Source organism: Lynx canadensis, chromosome B2, assembly GCF_007474595.2.
Source record: "Lynx canadensis isolate LIC74 chromosome B2, mLynCan4.pri.v2, whole genome shotgun sequence".
In the NCBI taxonomy this organism is placed as follows: domain Eukaryota; kingdom Metazoa; phylum Chordata; class Mammalia; order Carnivora; family Felidae; genus Lynx; species Lynx canadensis.
Window position 1 is genome coordinate 105,494,285 of NC_044307.1, and position 26,817 is coordinate 105,521,101.

At 36.6% G+C, this 26,817-nt stretch overlaps 1 protein-coding gene across 3 annotated transcripts in view; it reads left to right on the plus strand.

Moving 5' to 3' along the window:
* DSE (dermatan sulfate epimerase) overlaps positions 1–26,817 on the plus strand; it is an 80,900-nt gene that overhangs the window by 47,364 nt on the left and 6,719 nt on the right. For 2 of the 3 annotated variants that reach the window (XM_030316206.1, XM_030316207.1), the window contains exons 3-4: positions 20,974–21,227; positions 25,743–25,982. In XM_030316206.1, the coding sequence (XP_030172066.1) occupies positions 20,974–21,227; positions 25,743–25,982 (494 nt within the window). Of the gene's footprint in view, positions 1–20,973; positions 21,228–25,742; positions 25,983–26,817 lie in introns of those variants that run through there. The other variant, XM_032593236.1, reaches the window with a different exon arrangement.

Genomic DNA, 26,817 nt, shown 5'->3' on the forward strand with positions numbered 1-26,817 from the left:
AAAATGTTAAAAAAAATTTAAAAAAAAGAAGTGGGTTGATTTTTATATACATTCAACTTTTAGCTATCTTCTTATTGCCTTTGTTGCAGAAGCATACTTAAAATGATTTCAGTCCTTTGATATTGATTGAGACTTGTTTTTATAGCCCGGCATTAAGTAGGTTTTGGTGAATACTCCATGTACCCTTAAAAGAATGTGTGTGCTCAAAATACTACAAGAACTGATAAATAAATTCAGTAAAGTCACAGGATACAACATCAGTGTTCAGAAATCTGCTGCATTTCTATACACTAATAATGAAGCAGCAGAAAGAGAAATTAAGAAAACAATCCCATTTACAATTGCACCAAAAGTAATAAAATGCCTAGGAATAAACTTAACCAAAGAGGTCAAAGGTCTGCACTCTGAAAACTATAAAATATTAATGAAAGAAATTGACAACACAAAGAAATGGAGAGACATTCCATGCTCATGGGTTAGAAGAACAAATATTGTTAAAATGTCTATACTACCCAAAACAGTCTAACACATTTAACACAATCCCTATCAAAATACCAATAGCATTTTTCACAGAACTAGAACACACAGTCCTAAAATTTATATGGAGCCACAGAAGACCCCAAATAGCCACAGCAGTCTTGAGAAAGAAAAGTAAAACTGGAGGCATTCAAGCAAAGCTTGAAATCCACAATTCTGGGCTTCAAGTTATGTTACAAAGCTGTGGTCATCAAAACAGTGTGATACTGGCACACAGATCTTAGACACACAGATCAATAGAACAAAACAGAAAACCCAGAAATAAACCTACAGTTATATGGTCCGTTAATCTTTGACAAAGGAGGAATGAATATCCAATGGGAAAAAGACAGTCTCTTCAACAAATGGTGTTGGGAAAACTGGACAGCAACATGTGAAAGAATGAAACTGGACCACTTTCTTTCACCATACACAAAAATAAATTCAAAATGGGTCATGGACCTAAAATGTGAGACCTGAAACCATAAAAATCCTAAAAGAGAGCACAGGCAGTAATTTCTCTGACATTGGCTGTAGCAACAGTTTTCTAGATACGTCTTCTGAGGTCAGGGAAATAAAAGTCAAAGTAAACAATTGGGACCACATCAAAATAAAAAAGCTTCTTCACAGCTGAAGGAAACAATCAACAAAACTGAAAGGCAATTTACTGAATGGGAGAAGATGCTGCAAATGACATATTCAATAAAGTATCCATAATATATAACAGACTTACACAACTCAACACCAAAACAAAACACCCCAAATAATCCAATTAAAAAAATGGGCAGAAGATATGAACATTTCTCCAAAGAAGACATCCAGATAGCCAACAGACACATGAAAGGATGCTAGGCATCACTCATCATCAGGGAAATGAAAATCAAAACAGCAATAAGATACCATCTCAATCTGTCAGAATGACTAAAATTAAAAATACAAGAAAAAACAAGTGTTGGTGAAGATGTGGAGAAAAAAGGAACCGTCCTGCACTGTTGGTGGGAATGCAAACTGGTGCAGCCACTCTGGAAAACAGCATGGAAGTTCCTCAAAAAGTTAAAAGTAAAACTATCCTATGACCTAGTAATCGCACCCCAAAGTTCAAAAGCACTAATTCATGCACCCTTATGTTTATTGCAGCATATTTACAATAATCAAATTATGGAAGCAGCCCAAGTGTCCATTGATGGATGAGCGGATGGGGAGGATGTGGGGTGTGTGTGTGTGTGTGTGAAATAGAATATTATTCAGCCATAAGAAAAGTGGGGTCTTGTCATTTGCAACAACATGGATGGAGCTCAAGAGTATAATGCTAGTGAAATAAGTCAGAGAAGGACAAATACCATATGATTTCACTCATATGTGGCATTTAAGAAACTGATGTGCAAAGAAGAAAAGAGAGATAAACCAAGAAGCAGATTTTAACTATAGAGAGTAAACTGAAGGTTACCAGAGGGGAGGTAGGTCAGGGGGATGGGTGAAATAGGTGATAGGGATTAAGAGTACACTTAGGATGACCATTGAATAATGTATAGAATTGTTGAATCACTATATTATACACCTGAAACTAATATAACACTGCAGTTAACTATACTGGAATTAAAATGAAAAAACTTCATCAAATTAAAAAAAAAAGAATGTGTGTGCTTTCTACAGTTGTTGGATGTAGTGTTTTATAAAAGTCAACTAAGGAGCACCTAGCTGGCTTGGTTGGTAGAGTATGTGACTCTTTTTCATTTTTAAAAAATTTCTTAATTTTTTAATTTAAATCCAAGTTAGTTAACATATAGTGTAATAATGACTTCAGGAGGAGGTTTAGTGATTCATCACTTACATATAACACCCAGTGCTCATGTCAACAAGTGCCCTCCTTAATGTCCATCACCCATTTAGCCCATCCCCTCCTCACCTCACCTCCAGCAACCCTCAGTTTATTCTCTGTATTAAAGAATCTCTTATGGTTTGTCTCCCTCTGTGATTTTGTCTTATTTTTGCTTCCCTTCTCCTATGTTCACCTGTTTTATTTCTTAAATTCCACATATGAATGAAATCATATGATATTTGTCCTTCTCTGACTGACTTATTTTGCTTAGCATAATATACTCTAGTTCATCCACATTGTTGCAAATGGCAAGATTTCATTCTTTTTGATTGCCGAGTAATAGTCCATTGTATGTATGTATGTATGTATGTATGTATACATACATACGTGTGTGTGTGTGTATGTGTGTGTGTATCAGTTCATCAGTAAATGGACATCTGGGCTCTTTCCATACTTAGACTATTGTTGATAGTGTAAGCATGTGACTCTTAATCTCAGGGTATTGACTTCAAGCCCTATGTTGGGCATGGAGCCTATTTAAAATAAAAAAAAATAAAAAAACGTCAATTAAGTTAAGTTGGTTGGTAATGCTGTTCAAATCTTTTGTATCCTTACTAGTTTTTTCCTTCTTGTTCTATCAATCTGTAGGAGAAGAGTATTAATATCTCCAACCACAATTGCAGATCTATTTTTTCTTTCTTTAGTTTTGCCAGTTTTTGCTTTATATATTTCTGAAGGCCAATTCATAGGGTGCATAAACGTGGGATTGTTATATTTTCATGGCGAATCAACACATTTTCATTATAAAACATTTTTTTAAATTTCTGGTCATATTCCTTATCAAAGCCTACATTGACATTAATATAACCATTCCCACATTTTTTCTCAGTGTTTATCTTTTCTCATCTTTTGCTTAAAATCTGTTTGTTGTATCTGTAAGTTTCCATTTTGCTTTTTTTAAATACAGCCTGGCAATCTTTTTACATGGTGGATTTGTCTGTTTACATATACTGTAATCATTGATGATTGGGTTCAAGTGTACTAACTTGGTATTTGTTTTCTATTTATCCCTTCTGTTTTTGTTCCTCTGTTTTTCCTCTCCTGTCCTCTTTTATGTAAGGCATTTTTTAGTATTTCATTCTATTGTTTCTTTTGGCTTTTAGCTATACTACTTTGAGTTACCCCAGTGCTTGCTATGAATTACATTATTTACAAGATACAAATTATACATCAGAAAAAAATGTAGAAACCTTACAGCAGTATAATTCTATTTACTTCCCCTCCCCTTTTTGCTCCTATAATATATTATGCTTCTACATTTGTTGCAGACTTCACATTACATTGTTACTTATATTCTCTTCAAAGAGACACTCATCTTTCTTAAAAGTTTAGAATGAATGCATATCCATACACATATATAAATATAAATATTAGAGAAAAATGTCTTTTTATATTTGCCCCCATGGTCATCCTTTTTGGTATTCTTGATTCCTCTGAATAGAGTCTGGTTTTCATTTATCATTTCCATCAGCCTGAAGGAAATCTTTTACCATTTCATTTAGCACAAGTTTGCTGGTAACAAATTCTGTCACCTTTTAATTTATGTTAAAATTCTTTATTTCACATTAAATTTTTTTCGCCTTTATTGAGGTATAATTGAAAAGTAAAATTGTAATGTATTTAAGGTGTACAACATGATGATTTGACATGCGTATATATATATATTGTGGAAAAATACCCATCATCCAATTAATTAACACATCCATCACCTCACATATTTACCTTTTTTAAAATGAGAACACTTGAGTTCTACGCTCTTGGCAAATTTTAATTATGCAATACAGTTGTGTCAACCATAGTCACTATGTTACACTTTAGCTCCTCAGACCTTATTCATATTATAGCTGAAAATTTGTACCTGTTTATTAGCCTCTCCTTGTTTCGCCTGCTCCCTACACCCTGGCAACCATCATTCTACCCTGTTCCTGTGAGTTTGACTTTTTTTTTTTTTTTAAGATTTTACATAGAAGTTATACTATGTAGTATTTGTCTTTCTCTGTGTGAATTATTTCACTTAATGTCCTCCAGGTTCATCCATCTTGTCACAGATGATAAATTTCTTTTTATGGCTGAATAATATTCTTGTGTGTGTGAGAGAGAGAGAGTGTGTGTGTGTGTGTGTGTGTGTGTGTCAAATTTTTTTATCCATTCCTCTGCTGATGGACATGGGTTGCTTCCATACCTTGGGTATTGTGAATAATGCTGCAATAAACGTGGGAGTACAGATATCTCTTCAAGATATTGATTTAGTTTCCTTCGCATATTTACCCAGAAGTGGGATTGGTAGATCATAGGTATTTCTGTTTTTAATTTTTTGAGGAAACTCTATTCCATTTTCATGTGTCTGTACCAGTTTACATTCCCACCAGCAGTGTAGGAAAATTCCCTTTTCTCCACATCCTCACCAGCGTTTTTCTCTTGTCTTTTTGATAACAGCCATTGTAATAGGTGTAAGGTGATGTCTCGTGGTGGTTTTGATTTGCATTTTCCTGGTGATTAATGATTTGAGTACCTTTTCATTTACATGTTGCCTGTTTTTATACATTGTTTGGGAAAATGTCTGTTCAGTTCCTCTGCCCATTTATTAATTGGGTCATTATTATTATTTTTTTAAGTTGTGTGAGTTCCTTATATATCTTGGATATTAACCCATTATCAGATAAGTATTTTGCAAATATTTTCTTGAATCCCATGGGTTGCCTTTTCATTTTGCTGATGGTTTCCTTTGCTATTTTTTTTTTTTTCTGAAGTGTTTAGTTTTGATGTCCTATGTGCTTGTGCTTTTGGTGTCAAATCCAAAATAGCCTTCCTAAGACCAGTATCAGAGAGCATTTTTGCTGTTTTTTTCCTAGTAGTTTTATGGTGTTAGTTCTTATGTTCAAGTTTGATCCATTTTGAGTTGATTTTTGTGTACAGTATAAGATAGAGATTCAGTATAGTTCCTTTGCGTGAAGCTATCCAGTTTTCTCAACACCATCCATTGAAGACACTATTCTTTCCCTATTGTATATTCTTGTCTCTTCTGTCAGAAACTAATTTGCTGTATACGCATGGGTTTATTTCTGGGCTCTCTATTCTCCATTGGTCTATATGTCTGTTTGTATGCCAGGACAATACTGTCTGATTACTGTGGCTTTGTAATACTATTTGAAATCAGGAAGTGTGATGATGCCTCCAGCTTTGTTGTTCTTTCTCAAGACTGCTTAGTCTACTCAGTCTTTTGTGGTTTCCTATGAATTTTAGGATTTTTTTTTTTCTATTTCTGTGAAAAATGCCTTTGGAATTTTGATGGGGATTGCATTGAACCTATGAGTGGTTTTGGATAGTATGGACATTTTAAACAATATTAGTTATTTCAATTCATGAGCATGGGATAGTTCTCCATGTATTTGTATGTTCTTTCATTTCTTTCATCAATGTTTTATAATTTTCAGTGTTGAGATCACTTACCTGATTAAATTTATTCCTAAGTATTTTTTGATGCTATTATAAATGCGATGTGTTTTTTTTTTAATTTCTCTTTCTGATAGTTGTTAGTGTACAGAAACACAGCTGATTTTTATAAATTGATTTTGTATCTTGCAACTTTATTGAATTCACTTATTCTAACAGATTTGTTTGGTAGTTTTGTTTTTTGTTTTTTTTGTTTTTTTGGGGTTTTTTCGGTGGAATCTTTAAGTATCCCTAAAAGATACCTATAAAGTGTCCTTTATATAATATCATGTCATCTTTAAATAGAGGCAGCTTTACTTCCTTCTGATTTGGATACTCTTTCTTTTTTTCTTTTTCTTCTTCTTCTTCTTTTTTTTTTTTTTTTTTTTTTTTTTGTTTGCCTAATTGCTCTGGCTAGTACTTCTTTTTTTTTTTTAATTTTTTTTAATGTTTATTTATTTTTGAGAGAGAAAGACACACACACAAAGTGTGAGTGGGTAAGGGGCTGAGAGAGGGAAACACAGAACCAAAGCTGGCTCCAGGCTCTGAGCAGTCAGCACAGAGCCCAGTGTGGGGCTCCAACTCACCAACTCAGATCATGACCTGAGCCGAAGTTGGACGCTTAACTGACTGAGCCACCCAGGCACCCCTGCTCTGGCCAGTACTTCTGACATTATGTTGAATAAAAATGGTGAGAATCAGCATCATTGTTTTGTACCTGATCTTAGAGGAAAAGCTTTTAACTTTTCCCTGTTGACTGTAATGTTAGCTGTGGGCTTGTCATATATGGCTCTTATTATGTTTAGGTATGTTCCTTTTATGCCCAGTTTGTTGAACTTTTATGATAAAAAGATACTGAATTTAGTCAAATGCTTTTTCTTCATCTGTTGAAGTGATCATATGATTTTTACCTTCATTTTAGTAAATGTGGTGTATCACATTTATTGATTTTTACATATTGAGCCATCCCTACATCCCTAAAATAAATCCTACTTGGTCATGGTGATGATCTTTTTAATGTGCCATTGAATTCAATTTGCCAATATTTTGTTGAGGATTTTTGAATCTATGTTCATCAGGGATATTGGCCTATAATTTTCTTTTTTTTTACAATGTTCTTGTCTTCCCTTGGTATCAGGCTAATGCTGACCTCATAAAATGAGTTTGGAAGTATTCCATTCTCTTTTATTTTTTTGAAAGAATTGGAACAGAATTGGTTTCAATTCTTTAAGTGTTTGGAAGCATTCATCAGTGAAACTATCTAGTCCTGGACTTTTCTTTGCTGAGAGCTTTTTGATTACTGATTAAATCTCCTTGCTAGTAGTTGGTCTGTTCAGATTTTCTGTTTCTTCATGGTTCAGTCTTGGTAGGTTGTGTATTTCTAGGAATTTGTCTATTCCTTTAGGTTATCTAATTTGTTGGTGTATAATAGTTCATAGTGATTTCTTTAAAAAAAATTTCTTTAATGTTTATTTTTGAGAGACAAAGGTGGGGGAGGGGCAGAGAGAGACAGAGAGACACGTGTACACAGAATCTGGAATAGGCTCCAGGCTTAGAGTTGTCAGTATAGCACAGAGCCCAATGCAGGACTCAAACTCATGAACCCCTGAGATCGTGACCAGTTCCAAAGTCTGACGTTTAACCGACTGAGCCACCCAGGCACCCTGTTCATAGTAATTTCTTATGAGCCTTGGTATTTTTGTCTCATCAGTTGTAATATCTTTCATTTCTGATTTTGAGTCTTCCTTGCTTTTTATTAGTCTAAAGGTTGGACAATATTGTTTATCTTTTCAAAAAAAAAAAACGGCTCTTAGTTTCATTGATCTTTTCTATGGTCTTTTTATTCTGTTTTATTTATTCCTGCCTCATCTTCATTATTTCCATCCGTCCATTAATTTTGGACTTAATTTGTTCTCTTTCTAATTCCTTGAGATGTAAAGTTAGCTTGTTTATTGGGGAGCTTTCTTTTTTCTTAGTGTAGGCTTTTATCGCTGTGAACTTCCCTCTTACATTTTTATTTAAAAAATGTTTTAAGTTTATTTATTTTAAGAGAGAGTAAGAGAGAGCATAAGTGGGGGAGGAACAGAGAGAGAGGGAGAGAGGGAATCCCAAGCAGGCCCACAACTGTCAGCGTAGAGCCTGATGTGGGGCTCAAACTCATGAACCATGAGATCATGACCTGAGCCAAAATAAAGAGTTGGCCACTTAACCAACTGAGCCACCTAGGCACCTCTGTGAACTTCCCTCTTAGAACAGTTTTTGCTGTATCCAATATGTTTTGATATGTTGTGTTTCCATTTTCATTTGTCTCAAGGTGTTTTTTTATTTTCCTTTTGTTTTCATCTTTAACTCACTGGTTACTTAGGAGCATGTTGTTTAATTTCCATCTATAATTGATTTCCAGTTTTATACCATTGTGGTTGGAAAAGATGCTTACTGGTCCAGCTCCTGGGTGGCTCAGTCATTTAAGCATCTGACTTGGGCTCAGGTCATGATCTCGTGGTCCATGAGTTCGAGCCCTGAGTCGGGCTCTGTGCTGACAGCTCAGAGCCTGGAGCCCGCTTCAGATTCTGTGTCTTCCTCTCTCTCCACCCCTCCCCCATGCACACTCTGTCTCTCTGTCTTTCAAAAATAAACATTTAAAAAAAGAAAAGATGCTTACTATGATTTCAATTTTCTTAAATTTATTAAGAGTTGTTTTGTGACCTAACATATGATCAATGCTGGAGACTGTTCCACATGGGCTTGAGAAGACTGTGTATTCTGTTACTGTTGGATGGAATGTTTTCTAGATGCCTATGTGGAGTCATCTGGTCTAATGTGTAGTTTAAGTACAATTTTCCTTCCTGATTTTTTTTTGTCTGGATGATCTATTCATTGTTGAAAGTGGGGTATTGAAATTTCCTACTATTACTGTATTGCTGTTCATTGCTGATTACTGTATTGCTAATGATCTGTTAATATTTGCTTTATACATTTAGGTGTTTCTACGTTAGGTGCATACTTATAAATGTTATATCATCTTGGTGAATTGATTCCTTTATCATTATGTATCGACCTTCTTTGTCTCTTGTTACCATTTGAGGCATCAGCACAGAGCCTGACGCGCGGGCTCAAACTTGAAACAGTGATATTATGACCTAAGCTGAAGTCAGAACACTTAACTGACTGAGCCACCCAGGCACCCCTGATAACTTTACTTTTGACACATACAAAAGCTCTACATTTTTACACTCTTCCCCACCACATTTTATGTTTTTGATGTCATAATTTACATTTCTTTACCCCCATTTACATTTTTAAATATTGTGCATCTATTAAAAAATTATTATATAATTATTTTTTATGTTCTTTTAAAATTTATACTAAAGTTCTAAGTGATTTACTCACAACCATTACAACATTAGAGTATTCTGAATTTGGGTATATATTTATTTTTACCTGTGAGTTTTATACTTTCCTATGTCTTCGTGTTAGTAATTAGCATCCTTTCGTTTCAACTTGAAGAATTCCCTTTAATACTTCCTGTAAGGCTAGTTAGTGGTGATGAGCTCCTTCAGCTTTTGTTTTGTTCAGCTTTATCTCTTCTTCATTTCTGAAGGACGACTTTGCTGGGTAGAGTATTTTTTGATTGGCAGGGTCTTTGTTGTTGTTGTTGTTGTTGTTGTTGTTGTTGTTGTTAGTATTATTATTAAAACATTTTGAATATGTCATCCCACTCCCTTCTGACCTGAAAGGTTTCTGCAGATAAATCTGCTCATAGTCTTAGGGGGGTTCCTAAGTATGTTAACGACTTACTTTTCTATTGCTACTTTATGATTCTTTCTTTATCTTTTATTTTTGACAATTTAAATGTATCTTGTGGGTCTCTTTAGATTCATCTTTTTTTAACCCTTTGAGCTATTTGTATCTGGATGTCTGTTCATTTCTCCCCCAATTTAGCCATTATTTCTTTGAATAAACTTCTGTCCCTTTCTCCCTTTTTTCTTTCTGATACCCCTATAATGTTTCTATTGGTCCTCTTCATAGTGTCCTTTAAGTCCCTTAAGCTGTCTTTCCGTTTTTTTCTTTTTTTTCTTCTCTGGCTGGATGAATTCCACTACCCTGTCTCTAAGCTTACTGTTCCTTTTTTCCACTTGAGCTAGTCTGCTGATGAATTCTTCTGTCAAATTTTTCAGTTTCATTGTTATATTTTTCAGCCCTGTGATTTGTTTGGTACTTTTAATATTTTCTTTTTGTTGAAATTCTTACTTATTTCATACATTGCCCTCCTGACTTTGGTAAACATCTTTATGACTATTGCCTATCTATCAGGCAAGCATTCATCTGTATTTCATTAAGATTGCTTCCTAGAGATTTATCTCATTCTTTTGGGGAACATATTGCCCTGTTTGTTCATTTCGTTTTGAATCAAATCCCAAACATTCATTTCACTTTAGTATTTATTTGACATATATTTAATTTGAAATATTTGAAACATTTACATAGTTCACAATGTGCCATATCAGAATCCTATTACATACGATCCTTGAGAAAACAACCTTATACATATGTGCTTTTGTCTTTGTGGAGCTGTATTTCTGTAAGTAATAGAAGTAGGTCAAAAGATAAAATGTTTATATAATTTTGTTAAATTATTGCTAAACTCTACCCTATAGGATTTGTACTATTTTGCACCTCTAACAGCATTTTGACAGTGACCTCATTTCTCTACAGCTTTTACTAGAGTGTTTGTCATAGTTTGATATTTTACTAATCTGGATGTTACCTTATTGTTGATTTAATTTACATTTCTTTTATTATGAGATGAGAATTTGGGAGGGGAGATATATTTACCTTTCTTTTTTGTTAACTGTCTTGTCTTCTGTTCATTTTTCTAATGACATTATGATTTTTTTTTAATTTTAAGAGTTTTTTGTATGTTTGGATAAGTGTGGTTGTATTCAAGGTGTATGATGCAGGTATTTTTTCCCAATTTGTTATTTGTGTTTGACTTTGCTTGTGGTGTTTTTTTCCCCTATGCAAAAGTTCTTTTAAAAGTTCTATATGGCCAAAACGATCACTTTATTTTTCTGTGCTTTCTGTTTTTGAGTCATGGTTGGAAAGGTTTTCCTTCCTTAGGTCACAAAGGAATTCATCCATTTTTTCTTCTAAGAGTACTGTGATTTCATATTTTACATTTAGATGCCTAATTTATTTAGAGTTTATTTTGTTGTATTCCATGAGGTTTGGATTCAGTTTTATCTTTTTTTCAAATGACTGTCCAGTTGTTCCAAAAAACTTGTTTAAAGATACTTCTTTTTCTTGTTGATTTTTGATGCCACCTTTATCATGTGCCAAATTTCCACATTTCTGTTTTGCTTCATTTGTGTGTCTTTCTGTTCATATGTCAGTACCACTCTGTTTTGATTAGTGAAGCTTTAGAGCATGTTTTCTTCTCCGCAGAGCTAGTTACCCTCCATCATTGTTCTTTTAATTGACCTCCTTGGCTATTCTTGCATGCTTAATTTTTGTAATCAAATTGACAATTTTAAGGCATTGTTTCTTACATGATCATTGTATGCTTGCATAGTCATTGAAGCAATGACGCAATAAGCTGTCCTGCTGAACCCTTTGAAACATATTTTACATTGTTAACGTATAAATGTGTATGTGTGTAACACATAAGTGTGTTTCTACTTATAAAATACCAAGATACTTTTTTAAATGTGCAAAAATCATTCGAATAAACTTTGTGAACAATATAGGCAAGTCTGTGTTATTCTCTCCTATTCTTTGTAGGTTTCACAGTTTTTCCATTATAATGGGTTCTTTGATAGTTTTTCATTAGAATTTGATAGGTAAGGACTAGGGTCCTTTGAGCTCTGCCATTCCAATGAAACAGAGGTCTTGTTATCAAATTCGAATCATCTTGCCTATCATGTTTCTCCCCCTTATCTTTTCAGGCTGGACACTAGCCCAGGCTGGACACTAGCCCACTGGTCAGCTAAAAGGGATTACAATCATAAAAGCTATTTGATTCTATTTAAATAGATTGTGCTTGGATGGCACACTTGGATGTTTGGTTAAGACTTGTGTCAGTGAACTAAACATTGGAATAATGGCATAGCAGTGCTTTTTCCCATTTAACAACTTAGCTTGGTATATTTTGACATTCAAATTAATTAATTTTCTCTACACATTATTTAGAATATTTTCTTAAGTAAAAAAGAATATTCTCTTTAATTTCTGCTTTCACATAAGTGATTCCTCAATATTCTGCTTGAGTGAAGCCAACCTAAACTAAATTTTTGTATTTTAGATTTTAAAATTTGGGATACTGAATTCTCATCTTTAAAATGAAATTAAGTGGTAATGTTTTGCTGTACTGAATCTAGTAATTTAATGAATATAGAAATACAGATAGTGGGAGAAAATGTCTTTTATTTTTTAGGGGTGATAAGATATTTTTCCTGAAGGTCTCTTAATGTATATATATTCCTTCCAGCAATACTTTTTACCAAGTAGGGAATAAAGTAGATGTTAAAAAGGAAGCTCACTGACCATTTCTGTTTATTGTAGCCCTGTCCTGCTTAAGGGGCTAAAGGTTCTGAGCATGCAAGTTCAGGCCCACTATCCCCTTCACCAACCGTACCTGGAGTAGAATATTGGGAGCCCCAGGCTCAGTGGATGTCTGTGGAGAGAGAAAGAGTTGTTTCAGGCATTCTTCATGATTGGTATCTCATGTTCCTTGGGTGGGTGTTGAGCAACCATATGGACACAGAATCATAGTATCTCTTCTAATGTCTGCCTTTTTTCCCCACATTTCTTGCCTTGTATCTGCCTTGGTGTCATGAAAATGGCAGGACTTGGAACCCTGTAATGTATTTCAGCCGAAGTGCCCTTCTGCCTGGCTCTTGGTAGGTCTGTTAACTCTAGCACTTTCTTCTGACCAGTTCTTATTGCAAACTTGGTGACATCTCTGTTTCCTCCCAGTTATAAATAGTGAATTTTGCTTGATGATGCAAATGCCACTCTTAGCCACCTGATCAAACACTTGGAATATGGACACCAAGGCAGGCCAGAATTTAGCTGAATATGCCCCTTGGATACCTGGCCACCCACTCAGAGGCCCCCACATCAAGTCTCTCTAAATTCCAGGTTTATTCTGCTCTCCTTGGAAAGTCACTGTCGAGGCCCCAGTGTGCTTCACAGGCAAGGCCACACGGCTTAGAAATCCACTTCCTTTGGCTAAATTTTATAGGAATAACTTACAATATTTAATGTATTACTGACATTTAACATTCATAGTTAGTTTTCATGTTTAACTTACGGAAGGAAAAAAGATGAATCACAGCTGCCATTAGTCATGTTTTAAAAACAGTGGTACTACATGACTCTCCTAACTTATTGGAAGGTGTTTCTAAGCACACAAAGGCAATTGATTGAAAACTGAATGACTTTCTATCAGATTACTGTCTTCAGGGTGCTTTTAGAGTGAATAGACTAATTTACATCTTAAGGTAGAATTGACCTTATTTTGGCATATTTGGGTGGTGTGACCCAGGGCACACAGTAAGCAGAGGTGTGGCTAATATACAGTAGACACAACAGCCGTGAAGCTGGTAAAAGTGAAGTTGGTACTGCTCCAGCCTGTAAAGTTTACCCTTGGGAATAATTTCTGAAGTGTTCATTGCTATGTTCTACATTTAAATTCCTAATTATTTTAAAGCTTCTTTCATTTTTCTTAAATTTATATTGCTATAAATATCAAGTGTCTAAAACCAGATTTTGTTAACATAAAAAGAAAATTTTTTTAATGTTTATTTTTGAGAGAGAGAGAGAGAGAGAGAGAGACAGACAGAGCAGGAGCAGGGGAGGGGCAAAGAATCTAAAGCAGGCTCCAGGCTCTGAGGGGTCAGCACAGAGCCTGACAGGGGGCTCGAACTCGTGAACTGTGAGATCGTGACCTGAGCCGAAGTTGGATGCTTAACCGACTGAGCCACCTGAAAGCCCCTAAGCCAGATTTTTTAACATGAATCTTCTGTATGAATTTACTAAATATTTTATAGGTTAATAAAACTAAATGTTACCTCAAAATGAGAAAAAGGATTGTTTTTGAGTTCTGCTTTTTGTAAAAGCTAAACAAGCAGTAGAGCTTCATTTAAACATGCTTATAAAAATGTATGAATTTGCCTATACCATGGATCAAATCATGACCTTCAAGATATAGTTACATATGGAAAAGTATGACATAAAATTGTTAGGCTGTAAAATGTGCTAGAAAACAGGACTAATAACCATAATAACATTGTAAAGGGAGTTACGAGTTGTCCCATTGTTTCTAGTATTTATTTTTTCTATACTGTTGATTCATTTAAATATCAGTGATTTTTTGACCCCTCTTAGATTTTAAACACCAAACTTCTGTTATTCCAAGCATTTACCTTAACAGTGTTTGTGTAAATGAAATAACATAAAAATAGAGTATTCTGTGAACCTTGTAATACTAAATGTTAATCTTTTCACAGATGGTTATTTTGAAAGACTATGTATCTATTAGAGCTATAAGAAAAAAATTTAAATACAGTCATTTGATCATAAATCTATAGAAATAAAAATAGATGCCAATATTATTATTAAGCTTCTTTTTACTCGTTTTATCAAGTAAACTGTCCAATTTTAAGTATGACTGCTTAGAATGCCCACTGTGTACTCTGTACATAATAGATGGTTCAAAAGGCATTTATGATAATGGAGGCAGTCTGTTCATATAAAACTATTATAAAAATTTGGATCAATGAAGCTATTGCATTTTGGAAAGATTTTTATGCCACTTTTCTTCCTTTTGTAGCCATCTTGATTCATGGAAGCAGCACATCTTGATAACCTCTATTCCTCTCCTCACCAACACCATACCCCCAACCTAGGCCATTAATAGTTCATTTTTGTGTTCATATCCTTCTGTTTCACATAAATTCACTTAAACTTATCTCTGAAAGTGGTCTAGGCAGCTTTTTAAAAACTTTTTAGAGTCAGAACTCTTTTACACTCTTAAAAATTAATGAAAACATCAAAGAGCTTTGTGAAGACTATACCTATTGATATTTACTATATTAAAAATTAAAGCTGAAAGATATTTAAAATATGTATGCGTTCATTTTAAAGGTTCATTTTTTTTCCTTTTAGGGTGAGAGGTCCATTTTGTATTAACATTAACATAATTTTAGGAAGAAATAACTATACTTTTTTAAAACAAAGCATTTAGCACAAAAGAGATCTTGGTTGCTCATTCTTGCAGATTTTGCATGTCTACTGTATTCAGTCTGTCGCAGTGTGGTGTTTTGGTTTCTATATATGAAGAAAACACAACCACTTGATATCAATATGGGCTTGAAAAGGACAGAGTTTTTAAGAATCTTTTCAGAAAATTATGGATATTCTTTGATTCTATACTAGAACTTGACAAGTAGGAGTTGCATAAAAGTTGGGGTTTTTTTTTATTTTTTTAAATTTTCTTTTTTCAACGTTTTTTATTTATTTTTGGGACAGAGAGAGACAGAGCATGAACGGGGGAGGGGCAGAGAGAGAGGGAGACACAGAATCGGAAACAGGCTCCAGGCTCCGAGCCATCAGCCCAGAGCCTGACGCGGGGCTCGAACTCCCGGACCGTGAGATCGTGACCTGGCTGAAGTCGGACGCTTAACCGACTGCGCCACCCAGGGGCCCCAAAAGTTGGTTTTAAATGGACTCTGATTCATAAAAGTATGGGATCTGAAGCCATGTTAATGAACTACCATCTTTTAATTAGTAGAATAATCCATTGGTAGATTTTGCACGTCCAGGGGATCTTTTATCTGTGCATGGTTTTATAATACCTTGCCTTTTTTATTTTGAATGTTTGCTTGCTGAGTTATTCCAGTCTTCCAAGTGTTGATGTATTTAGTTATACAGTATAAAAATAAATCACATTTGTTATTACTGACCTCATCAGAAAAACTTTTATGTACTGGTAAACTCTTAAGCACATGGCAGTAGATACACGTTTTCTAAAATTCTTATTTTCTCTTGGAAGCTCCAGTTTAGTCATTGGAGCCAGCAAAGGCTTTCAATTTTCTTTGAGCCGGCAGGCTTCTTCATCTTAAAGAAAACTTCCACTTAAATACCTAAGTCTAAATAATTGCAATTTGTCAGTTTGTCATTTTCTCACATAAAAATGATGTTTCATGGAAAAAAAAAAAAAAGGAGCTACTTCAGCTCTTAATGCATAGTTTCTTTTCATTGTGATAGTTACTGACTTTGGTGTCCACTCTGCTTTTTACATAGTTTTCATTTCATCACACAGAATATGGAAAAGAGATATACTCAAAGATTTGAGATTTGATAAAATTAATAATCTTCACACTTTATCAAGGATATTCTTTTTTTAATTTTTTTTAATGTTTATTTATTTTTGAGGGAGAGAGAGAGAGCTCAAGCAGGGGAGAGGCAGAGAGCGGGGGAGACAGAGAATCCCAAGCAGGCTCCAAGCTGTCAGCACAGAGCCCAAAGCGGGGCTCAAACTTGCAAACTGTGGGATCGTGACCTGAGCCTAAGTCAAACACTTAACTGACTGAGCCACCCCGGTGCCCCCTTTATCAAGAATATTCTTAAGTAAAACTGGCTTGTGTGTGTGTGTGTGTGTGTGTGTGTGTGTGTAGCTTAGAGTTCATGACAGTATGCAGAATCAGGCAAGGATTGCTAGAGCAGTTTGGTACCTCTGCTGGACTCTTGCTTAAGGTGCCAGTGTTTTTAACCTGTAAGTGCTGTGGCACCATCAGTGCAAATGTCAGCATATAACGTATTTGTATTATCGGGAAACTAATTTTTACTTGAGGATTCCCTCAAAGAGTCTCTAAGGCCCTGGAGATCCATGGACCTTACTTTAAGAATGGCCCGTAAGGGAAGAAGGTATAGTTTATAAAAAGAGGGCTACAGTAAACATTTTTCTAACCCTCCTCTTAACTGACTCGCCAGTGAAATTAGCCTCCATTCCTTGTGTCATCTGGCAGCAACTCTCACAAAATGCTGAATGTCAAGGTTGGTCAGCTGTCCTCTGCTATGTCCATTCATCTCTGTTCCCACCAGCAGAGTGAAGTGTTTTTGCAAATACCAGTTGTATTCTCAAATGACTTTATGCCAATGCCATCAATACTTTAGTTACACAATTTTAATATTGTGTGAGTAAGTAGGAGTTCAAAAAGAAAAAACTTAGTGTTTCTAAAACTAAAATGCTTTGGAATGACTTACTGTAAAAGATTGCTATCATATAATTTACTGTGGATGAGATTTGTAAAAGGTTAGGGAAAAACATGCAAATCTGGAAGGATTCTGCATTCCTTCACAAATATCTTTGATTTCTATATTATAAAGAAACTAAAGCTTGCAATTATGATGATGTGTTGTGTGTGTTCTTTGCAGGAAAGAACAATGAAACCAATCTTTAGACTCACATTTTTTTTTATTTTTTATTTATTTACTTATTTTTTTAATTTTAAAAAAAATTTTTTTTATTTGACGTTTATTTATTTTTGAGACATAGAGAGACAGAGCATGAACGGGGGAGGGTCAGAGAGAGAGGGAGACACAGAATCTGAAACAGGCTCCAGGCTCCAAGCTGTCAGCACAGAGCCCGATGGGGGGCTCGAACTCACAGACTGTGAGATCATGACCTGAGCCGAAGTCGGTCGCCCAACCAACTGAGCCACCCAGGCATCCCTCACATTTTTTTTTTAAAAAAGGCTTTTATCTCACCTTCAAAAGATTAATGAATGTATGTACATACGGATATGTTAAGCTGAAGTAAAATTCATAAATTAATACCTGTATCTTTTTTTTTTTTAATGATTCACCACTTAACCAACTTTTCTAGTAGATTTGCTGACCAGTAGTGAGAGTCACATTGAATCAGATAGTTACTTTGCGGCTATCCATGTGCTAGAAGCAAATTTCCTTTGGTTTCCATGATAGTGGAATCTGTGGCTGGGTCAAATTGTATTGGTAAAGTATTTAGATAACCTTTTAGAAATATAAATCTTACAGGTCAGATTTCATAATGATACAATGATGAGCCGGATGGTATCAGCTTTTTTTCAAAGTCAGTATACTAGCATTTTGTTGAGTTGGGAACTGCCTGGAATAAGCAAGTATATGGGGGCATCTTGGGGATTTCATAGTTTGCCTAATTTCATAAATTGCATAATAATACTTCCTGAAGGATGAGAATTATAATAATAAGTGTTCTTTGATCTACGAAAATAAGTTCCCTGGTCAATCAGATGTGTCAGGATTGGGGCGATGGTAGCGGTTCACTGATGTCAGCTCTACCATGGCCAGGTACGTATGCTGTCGTTAATAGATGCATCGTGACATGGTGCAGAGACATGGGCTGGGAAACAAATGGCCTGGACTCTCTGCCTGGCTTGCTTAGCAACCACTAGGAGTCAGTGAAGACTGTGTTCCTAACTCCCTAACAGTGAGCTTGCAGGATAAGTTGTTTTCCCTGGAAGTGGAGGGTTCATTCATACTCTTCACACTGTTAACAGTGTGGCCTGGTTTTGTAGGCCTGTTCCTTCTTTTTTCCTTTTTTTCCAAAAATGTTTACTGAGTATCTGCGGTGTGTCAGACACTGTTGTAGGCTTAAGGATCCTATAGTGAATACAGTAGAGGCAAAAATAAAACCCTGCACTTGTAGAACTTAACACCTGGTAGAGGATACATATACATATGTATATGTATACATACATATACACGTACATGTACATACACAATCACACATACATACATGTATACATACACAAATGCTAAGAGGACAAAAAAAGTGACAAAGGGAAATGAGATACTGTTAGTTGGAATTCTGCAGGGTGACCATAGAAGGCAACATTAAGATCATGTCTTTTTTTTTTCAATATATGAAATTTATTGTCAAATTGGTTTCCATACAACACCCAGTGCTCATCCCAAAAGGTGCCCTCCTCAATACCCATCACCCACCCTCCCCTCCCTCCCACCCCCCATCAACCCTCAGTTTGTTCTCAGTTTTTAAGAGTCTCTTATGCTTTGGCTCTCTCCCACTCTAACCTCTTTTTTTTTTTTTCCTTCCCCTCCCCCATGGGTTTCTGTTAAGAGTGAAAACATATGGTATCTGTCTTTCTCTGTATGGCTTATTTCACTTAGCATCATACTCTCCAGTTCCATCCACATTGCTACAAAGGGCCATATTTCGTTCTTTCTCATTGCCATGTAGTACTCCATTGTGTATATAAACCACAATTTCTTTATCCATTCATCAGTTGATGGACATTTAGGCTCTTTCCACAATTTGGCTATTGTTGAGAGTGCTGCTATAAACATTGGAGTACAAGTGCCCCTATGCATCAGTACTCCTGTATCCCTTGGGTAAATTCCTAGCAGTGCTATTGCTGGGTCATAGGGTAGGTCTATTTTTAATTTTCTGAGGAACCTCCACACTGTTTTCCAGAGTGGCTGCACCAGTTTGCATTCCCACCAACAGTGCAAGAGGGTTCCCGTTTCTCCACATCCTCTCCAGCATAAGATCATGTCTTTCATACAAACTCCTAAAAGAAGGCTATAGTCTAGAGGAAGTGGTCTCTCAGGACATTTTTGTGTGTGTGAAGAGAGAGAGAATCTTAAGCAGGCTCCATGGTCAGCCCAGAGCCTGATGTGGGGCTTGAACCCATCATCTTGGGATCATGACCTGAGCTGAAATCAAGAGTTGGCCGCTCAGCTGACGGAGCTGCTCAGGTGCCCCTTTCAGAATATTTTCAAGTATCCTTGTCCTGGAATCTCTGGGGTTTGCATGGGAGAAATACTGCATCTTAGTTTTCATGGACTCTAACTGAAATTTAGCATTTCTTCCAAATGATGGACATAGGTAACCGCTATAGTAATATTGGGAGAACTTGTAACTTTGTTGCAGAGAGATATTTTCCTGTCCCATTATAGGTATTGTAGACACTCTTGCTTATGCTCATCACGACTTATAAATTATGGTAGCTCCTATCTCTACTGTTAAATCTTGGTTTTTAGTGCCGTAATAAAGAAGCACAGAGATCACAATTTTTAAAAACTCTCTATTAATAGTTAGATGTCAAAGTAATAGTTTTCCTTATATCCCTACGTATTCTATCTTATGAATTTTAGAGCGTTGAGAAAGAGGCTGAGGCTCCACCAGATTGCCAAGAGGTCAGGAGGTTCCTGGCATAGAAATATTAAGCTTTCATTTAATCCCCAATCGAGAATTTTCTTCAACCTCCCAACCGTACAGCACTTCCTTCACTTGTGTCCTTCTCCTAGAGATTAGTCACATACATCTTGAGACGGTTTGGGCTTTCTGGATAGTTCCGTAGAATTGTGATTGTGAAAGATCCCTTTTAAAAAGCTTCCTCTGTAATGCGGGCCACACAGTATTAAAACACTTGCAGAATAATGTAGCAAGTTAAGCAGAAAGTTGGCTTCCTAGAAAGTGACGGTTTCATATTTCACAGGTCAGCTTTTACATTTCTCTGGAAGTTATTACTCAAAGGACCTAGAGGCAGTGCAGTTCATCTTAAGAGAAAGAACAAGATGTAGAAATCTGAGTTAGAATCAGTTCATTTCACTCACTTTAACTAGATTTCATAGGCTGTGATACCTTCACCTTGACCTGCCTATGGGAAATAAGATGGGATGTACATGTTCCACTGGTTTGGCAAGAAAGCCCTAAGAATAAAACTGAGAACCTCTTACACAGGTAAAAAGGGGAGGGTGAGTATTGGTGAAATGGGTACTCCTGAGAATTTTGCCCTGCCACTACATGTTATATGCTTTAGATCTCTTTGACCATATCCTTCTACCTCTCGTCGAAAGTAAAAAGTCAAAAGTAAAAATTCTCAACATCTTGATGTTGCCAGAAATCTGAGAGAAAAAAAATCATTTGTTCTGTAATTTTCCCATGAGACAAGCCTTATGCTTGTGTCTACTGTGGAAGGAAGCTAATTGTGAGGCACTAAACCTCTTGGACTGTGTCTTCAGTGGTGCCCTTTCCTTCTAAGAAACAGATACTCGAAAAGTGGGATGAACGCTCTAAGACCCTTGCACTCAGTCACGTGGTTGATTTTCCTCTGCAGGCTGGTGAAAGACGCTCCTTGGGATGAAGTCCCGCTTGCTCACTCCCTGGTTGGTTTTGCCACTGCCTATGACTTCTTGTACAACTACTTGAGTAAGACACAGCAGGAGAAGTTTCTTGAAGTGATTGCCAATGTCTCGGGATATATGTATGAAACTTCATACCGAAGAGGATGGGGATTTCAGTACCTCCACAATCACCAACCCACCAACTGCATGGCCTTGCTCACGGGAAGCCTAGTTCTGATGAATCAAGGTGCGTGTGGACACAATCGAGGGGATGCCCAAGCCAATATCAGTCACAGTTGCCTTGAAAGCAGAGCATTTTTGTACCTAGCCTTAGTATATATGTTCATAGTCAGATCCCAACTAAGTTCATGAGATGAAGTAATACCTAGGACATCCCTTAGAGAATTGAGACACATCTCTTTCCTCATTTCTGCTAGTTATATTAGCCTGCAGGTTATTTAAGTAAGGCTTCTGATTGTGCCAAGCCATATCCTTACAGCACACCGTCAGTGGTGAAAATTCATTTTCCCAGAGAATTTTGACAGTGAAGACAGCCATCCTGGATAAATGGAGTTTTTAGTTTTATTCATTCATTCATTCATTCATTCATTCAAATTTGTATTTAAATTGTAGTTAGTTAACATGCAGTATAATATTGGTTTCAGGAGTAGAACCTAGTGATTCAGCACTTAAACATAACACCCAGTGCTGTCTTCCATAATACCCGTCACCCATCTTACCCGTCTCCCACGTACGTCTCTCCTTCAACCCTCAGTTTGTTCCCTGTCTTTAAGAGTCTCTTGTGATTTCCTTCTCTCTCTCCCTTTTTATTTTTCTCCCTTCCCATATGTTCATCTTTTTAAAACCTAAGTGGGTGGTTTATTATTTGAAATGACTGTTCTTTGCAAATAGATGTCTATCATTACAACACTATTTTTTTTCTCTAAAGAATTGAAACAACCAATCTAGATCATTTAGCTCAAATTTGGAAGTGACTTTTGTGGATCACATAGCTACTTTGCATTAATGTATCATGTAATTGCTGATACTACATTTTCTTTGCTTCTATAATTCTGACTTAACTACAACACCTGTGAAAGTCTACAAATGATTAAATAAGACTGTATTTAAGAAAAGCAGCCCTAAGATCACAGTGAATTATTAGGATACTAAATATATACTTGGAATAGGCAAATCTAACAGAACTCTTGACTACTTCCCCATGAGATTTAGTATGCATTTTGTAGATTATCCAACATCAGATTTCCTCAAGTCTAGCTTTCTCCCTTGTCTTACCAACCAGCCATCACTTTTAATTAGTCTTAGAGGAAAAGAAACTAACATTGCCTAAGCATATGACACGTGCTAATCCTTGTCCCTGTTTTATTTAATTATCGCACTAGCCATATAAGGTAGCTGGGATTTGGACCTAGTTCTGGCCAAACTCAAAGTTCACTCTCTTTCCATTACATTTTGTTGCCTCTCTTGGAATAGAGATTCAGTTTGTAGTAATTTAAGGAAAGCTTTAAGAGGGTAGAGTTTCATCCTAGCTCCCTTTGTCCCCTACTCTTACAAAAACAAACAAGATTTAAAAGATGAAAATGCAAATTAATTAATTAATTAATTAAAAAAATGAAAGATTAAAATGCAAACCTTCAAAGTATTTATAAATCCCAATGCCTGTGGAATGACATCATCATGAAATGGTGGAAGGAACCCAAGATGAGCTAGGTCTCAGCCCGGGTCCTTGGTTTTAGCCCAATATAGTGTTATTTCTTTATATAAATGTTTAGTTCTTTAGTAGCAGGAAGAGAGCTTACTTCTTCATTCTTTGTGGTAGATAAAATTGTTCCAGAAAGTATGCAGGCATCGAAAATACTGGTTCAGATTGGATCAAAATGTGTAGTTCTCCCCTGGCAGGAGTTTTCATTGTGCATTTATTTTGTGATTACAGTTCTGGTTGCTCAGAACTATGGGATACAGTCTTACAGAACCCCCACATAGGCAGTGTACGCCTTTTTTTTTTTTTAAGTTTATTTATTTTTGAGAGAGAGACAGCTGGGGAGGGGCAGAGGAGAAGGGCACAGAGGATCTGAAGTGGGCTCTGTGCTGATAGTAGAGAGCCCGATGCGGGGCTTGAACTCACAAACCGTGAGATCGTGACTTGAGCCGAAGTCGGAGGCTTAACCGACTGAGCCTTTCAGGTGCCCCAGCAGTGTACACATTTATGAGACGATTGGACAGACGAAGAGGTGAAATCTCTGGCCCTGCACATCTCAGTTAATAATCAGGCTTACAGTCCTGGCTTTGTTGGCATACCCACTACCTTTAGGGGCTACCTCACAGGCTGGTTCAACAATCCTGCGTCCTCCAGACCAGCCTCGTAGATACTGACTAGGTAGCTTAGTGTATCAGTAGTTCTCAGCAGACTCACATAAAATCTCAAAAGTGGGAGAATCAGAACTCGGTGCACAGGGACCGCAAGATCACACATAAGCAGTTTACACATCAGTTGCAAAGAAGATAGATGTGAAATGTTTAAGTGATTATGCAATAGTTATAATAGCAACAGAGAATAAAGTAAGAGGTACTATGAAGCTATGGTTAGATATCAGTTGAGTGTATTAAGTTTGAATTCAGGAAAACAGTCTTCTTTAGGTGGGTTAGAGAAGGTTCATAGAACTTTGAAAGATTGACAGGGTATGGATAATGAAAATAATGAAGCACATTCCAGGCAAGGTCTATATGGATGGTAGATAAACACAGAGCATAGCATCAATAACAATCCCAGCGCCTCATATTGACAGATTTGAAGTTCACAAAGGTAGACATTGCCTCATATCTCCTGAACAAGGTTGTTGTAAGGAAAAAATAAGGAAAAGCTAGGTAATGCAATATCAGGGAGCAGTAAGTTAGCAGGCCTGATTTTAAGCATCACATTAGTGTCTGGTTGGAGATGGTAGATATGGAGAAGAAAAAGATGATGACTGGAATTTTTATTTTTTTAATGTTTGTTTATTTTTGAGAGAGGGCACGCAAGCAGGGGAGGGGCAGAGAGAGAGGGAGACAGAGAATCCGAAGCAGGCTCCGTGCTGGCGTATTTTGCCCCTGACGTGGGGCTCCAGCAGTCCTCGAACTGTGAGATCATGACCTGAGCCGAAGTTGGATGCTCAACTGACTGAGCCACCCGGACACCCCTGGAATTTTAAACCCTAATGATTAGAGAATGGAAACTGAAAACTCTCCAGAAGACTGGCATGTCAGGTGTAGAGCTGGATAGGAGGAGTCAATGTACAATTAACAGTCACCTCTGCAAAAGCTGAGCCTGAGAACAGTGCTGCCCTCATGAGATGGGAGCCCGGTCCTGCATAGCCTGGGACCTTGGATTTAGGCTGGGGTCGGTGGTCCCTGGGCCCCTGGAAGCCCTCACCCCCAGCACATGCAGTAAGCTGTGGCAGTGTTTGGCACTGGTGATCACACACATGTCTGTGGGGGTGAAGCCACAAAACTCCATCCACATCAGGAGGCAATGAGCTTAATTTTATCCTCACTGGTTCTATGTTTTAAATATAAGCAAACAAAACAAACCTGAAATCTAAAGACCTAGGTTCAGATCAAAGTCCTGTTCACTTTTAGTCATGTGTCAGAGGTCTTGAACAAGGCAAGCTTTCTGTAATTTTGGAGTAACAATGCCTAATTGAATTGTTAAAAGGATTAAGTAAGATTGTGTTCAGTGCTGTGGAGATTACAAATGTTTTAGAAATGTGAGTTGTTACTGTTACCAAAATGCTAGCCTTGCAAGAATTATAGAAAACTAGCATTTTTGAGTCAAAAGAATTTTATAAAGTTTGTAGGCCTTTAATTTTCAGTTGCAGAAATTGAAAAATGTGACAGCTTGAGCGCTTGAACCAAATTTTGGACCTCATTTTAGGTAGGTTCAGAACTCCAAGTTGATTATTTTTACCATTAGATTGTCACTTCAATGGTCTCTCTACCCCGCTGTGCTGCCTTTTGAGATCCTCTGGAATCTAAAAGCACATGAAGAATGAGAAACTGTCTTTAATGACAGGACAAACTGAAGACTATCTGCTTAGGCTTTATCGTATTTGCAGCTTATTAAAAATCCTATAAAATAATGGTGCAAGTGGTATGAAGTATTAAGCTTCAAAAATATTTTCAAGTAGTAGTTTTTAAAAAACTTGAAGGAGTGCCCGAAGGGCTCAGTCCGTTGAATGTCCGACTTCGACTCAGGTCATGATCTCACAGCTCGTGAGTTCGAGCCCCACGTTGGACTCTGTGCTGACAGCTCAGGGCCTGGAGCCTGCTTCGGACTCTGTGTCTCCCTCTCTCTCTGCCCCTCCCCCACTCACGCTCTGTCTCTCTCAAAAACAAATAAATTTTTTTTTTTAATTTAGAAAAATTGAATTAAATCTCAATATACAAGATCTTTACATATAGACATAAAGTATCTTAGATGTGATGAGGTTTCAGTTTATTTAACAGCGGTACTCATTTCAAGGTTTATCTTCATTTAATAAGGGACTTGTATTCAAGAACTTTTTAACCCACATCATGGACCCGACCCAAACCTAGATTAGCAGAATGCTGTTTGTAATGTTGACAAATGAGTTTTGCAAAATGCCATTTGTAATATAAACTAGCCAGATGACTCAGAGGGTTTTATTCGGCTATCATTTTGCCAAATTTTGTTTATGCTTTATTAGAGCCATAGTGATTGTATCCGTGTGTTTTCATTCTTCAGGGTATCTCCAAGAAGCATACTTATGGACCAAACAAGTTCTGACCATCATGGAGAAGTCTCTGGTCCTGCTCCGAGAGGTGACGGATGGCTCCCTCTATGAAGGAGTTGCCTATGGCAGCTACACCACTCGATCCCTCTTCCAGTATATGTTTCTCGTTCAGAGGCACTTTGATATCAACCACTTTGGCCACCCATGGCTGAAACAACACTTTGCGTTTATGTATAGAACCATCCTACCAGGTACAGTGAGGAATCAGAAGTGGGAAAGTGGGAAAGCATTAGCTATTATGTTTGTTTCTGATTATGAAAATGGGCTAGATGAGGAGAAGAAATGTGAGGTTTGAGTCATATTGAGGTTAGACTTGTCAAAAAAATAAAGAATTCAAGAGTTATGTATCACCAGAACATTTCGGGAATTAATGCGAGGATTTGTGATTTACACACTCTAAAACTTGGAGCATAATGGATCAGATGCAATTCATAGCCCCCATAGTACTTTTATTTTTGTAGATGTAAAACTTGGGTACGTATACAAATTACTTTTCATGAATCTTCACAAAATATAAACATTTATGATTACATGGTAATTTTCCTTGACGTATGATCATAACTTGAATCTCTTTCATTTTTTAGTTTTTAGTTTTTATTTCTGAACTATATATATATTCAAAATGAAAGATTACACCTATGTATTTGCTGGAGCTTTGGTGTTTTCTTTAAACAGTTTATTGAAAAAAATTACATAAAAAATAAAAAAATGAATTGCTGTAAGGGCACCCGGGTGACTCAGTCAGGTCTGACTTCGGCTCAGGTCATGATCTCACGGTCTGTGAGTTCGAGCCTCACGTTGGACTCTGTGCTGACAGCTCAGAGCCTAGAGCCTGCTTTGCATTCTGTCTCTCGCTCGCTCGCTCTCTCTCTTTCTGCCCTTCCCCTGCTCATGCTGTGTCTCTCTCTCTCTGTGTATGACTCAAAAATAAATAAACATTTGAAAAGTCAAAAAAAAAATGAATTGCTATAAAACTTCTAAATTCTGTGTTGCTATGTAGCTTAGGCTTCTAAGAGAACTGGCTCT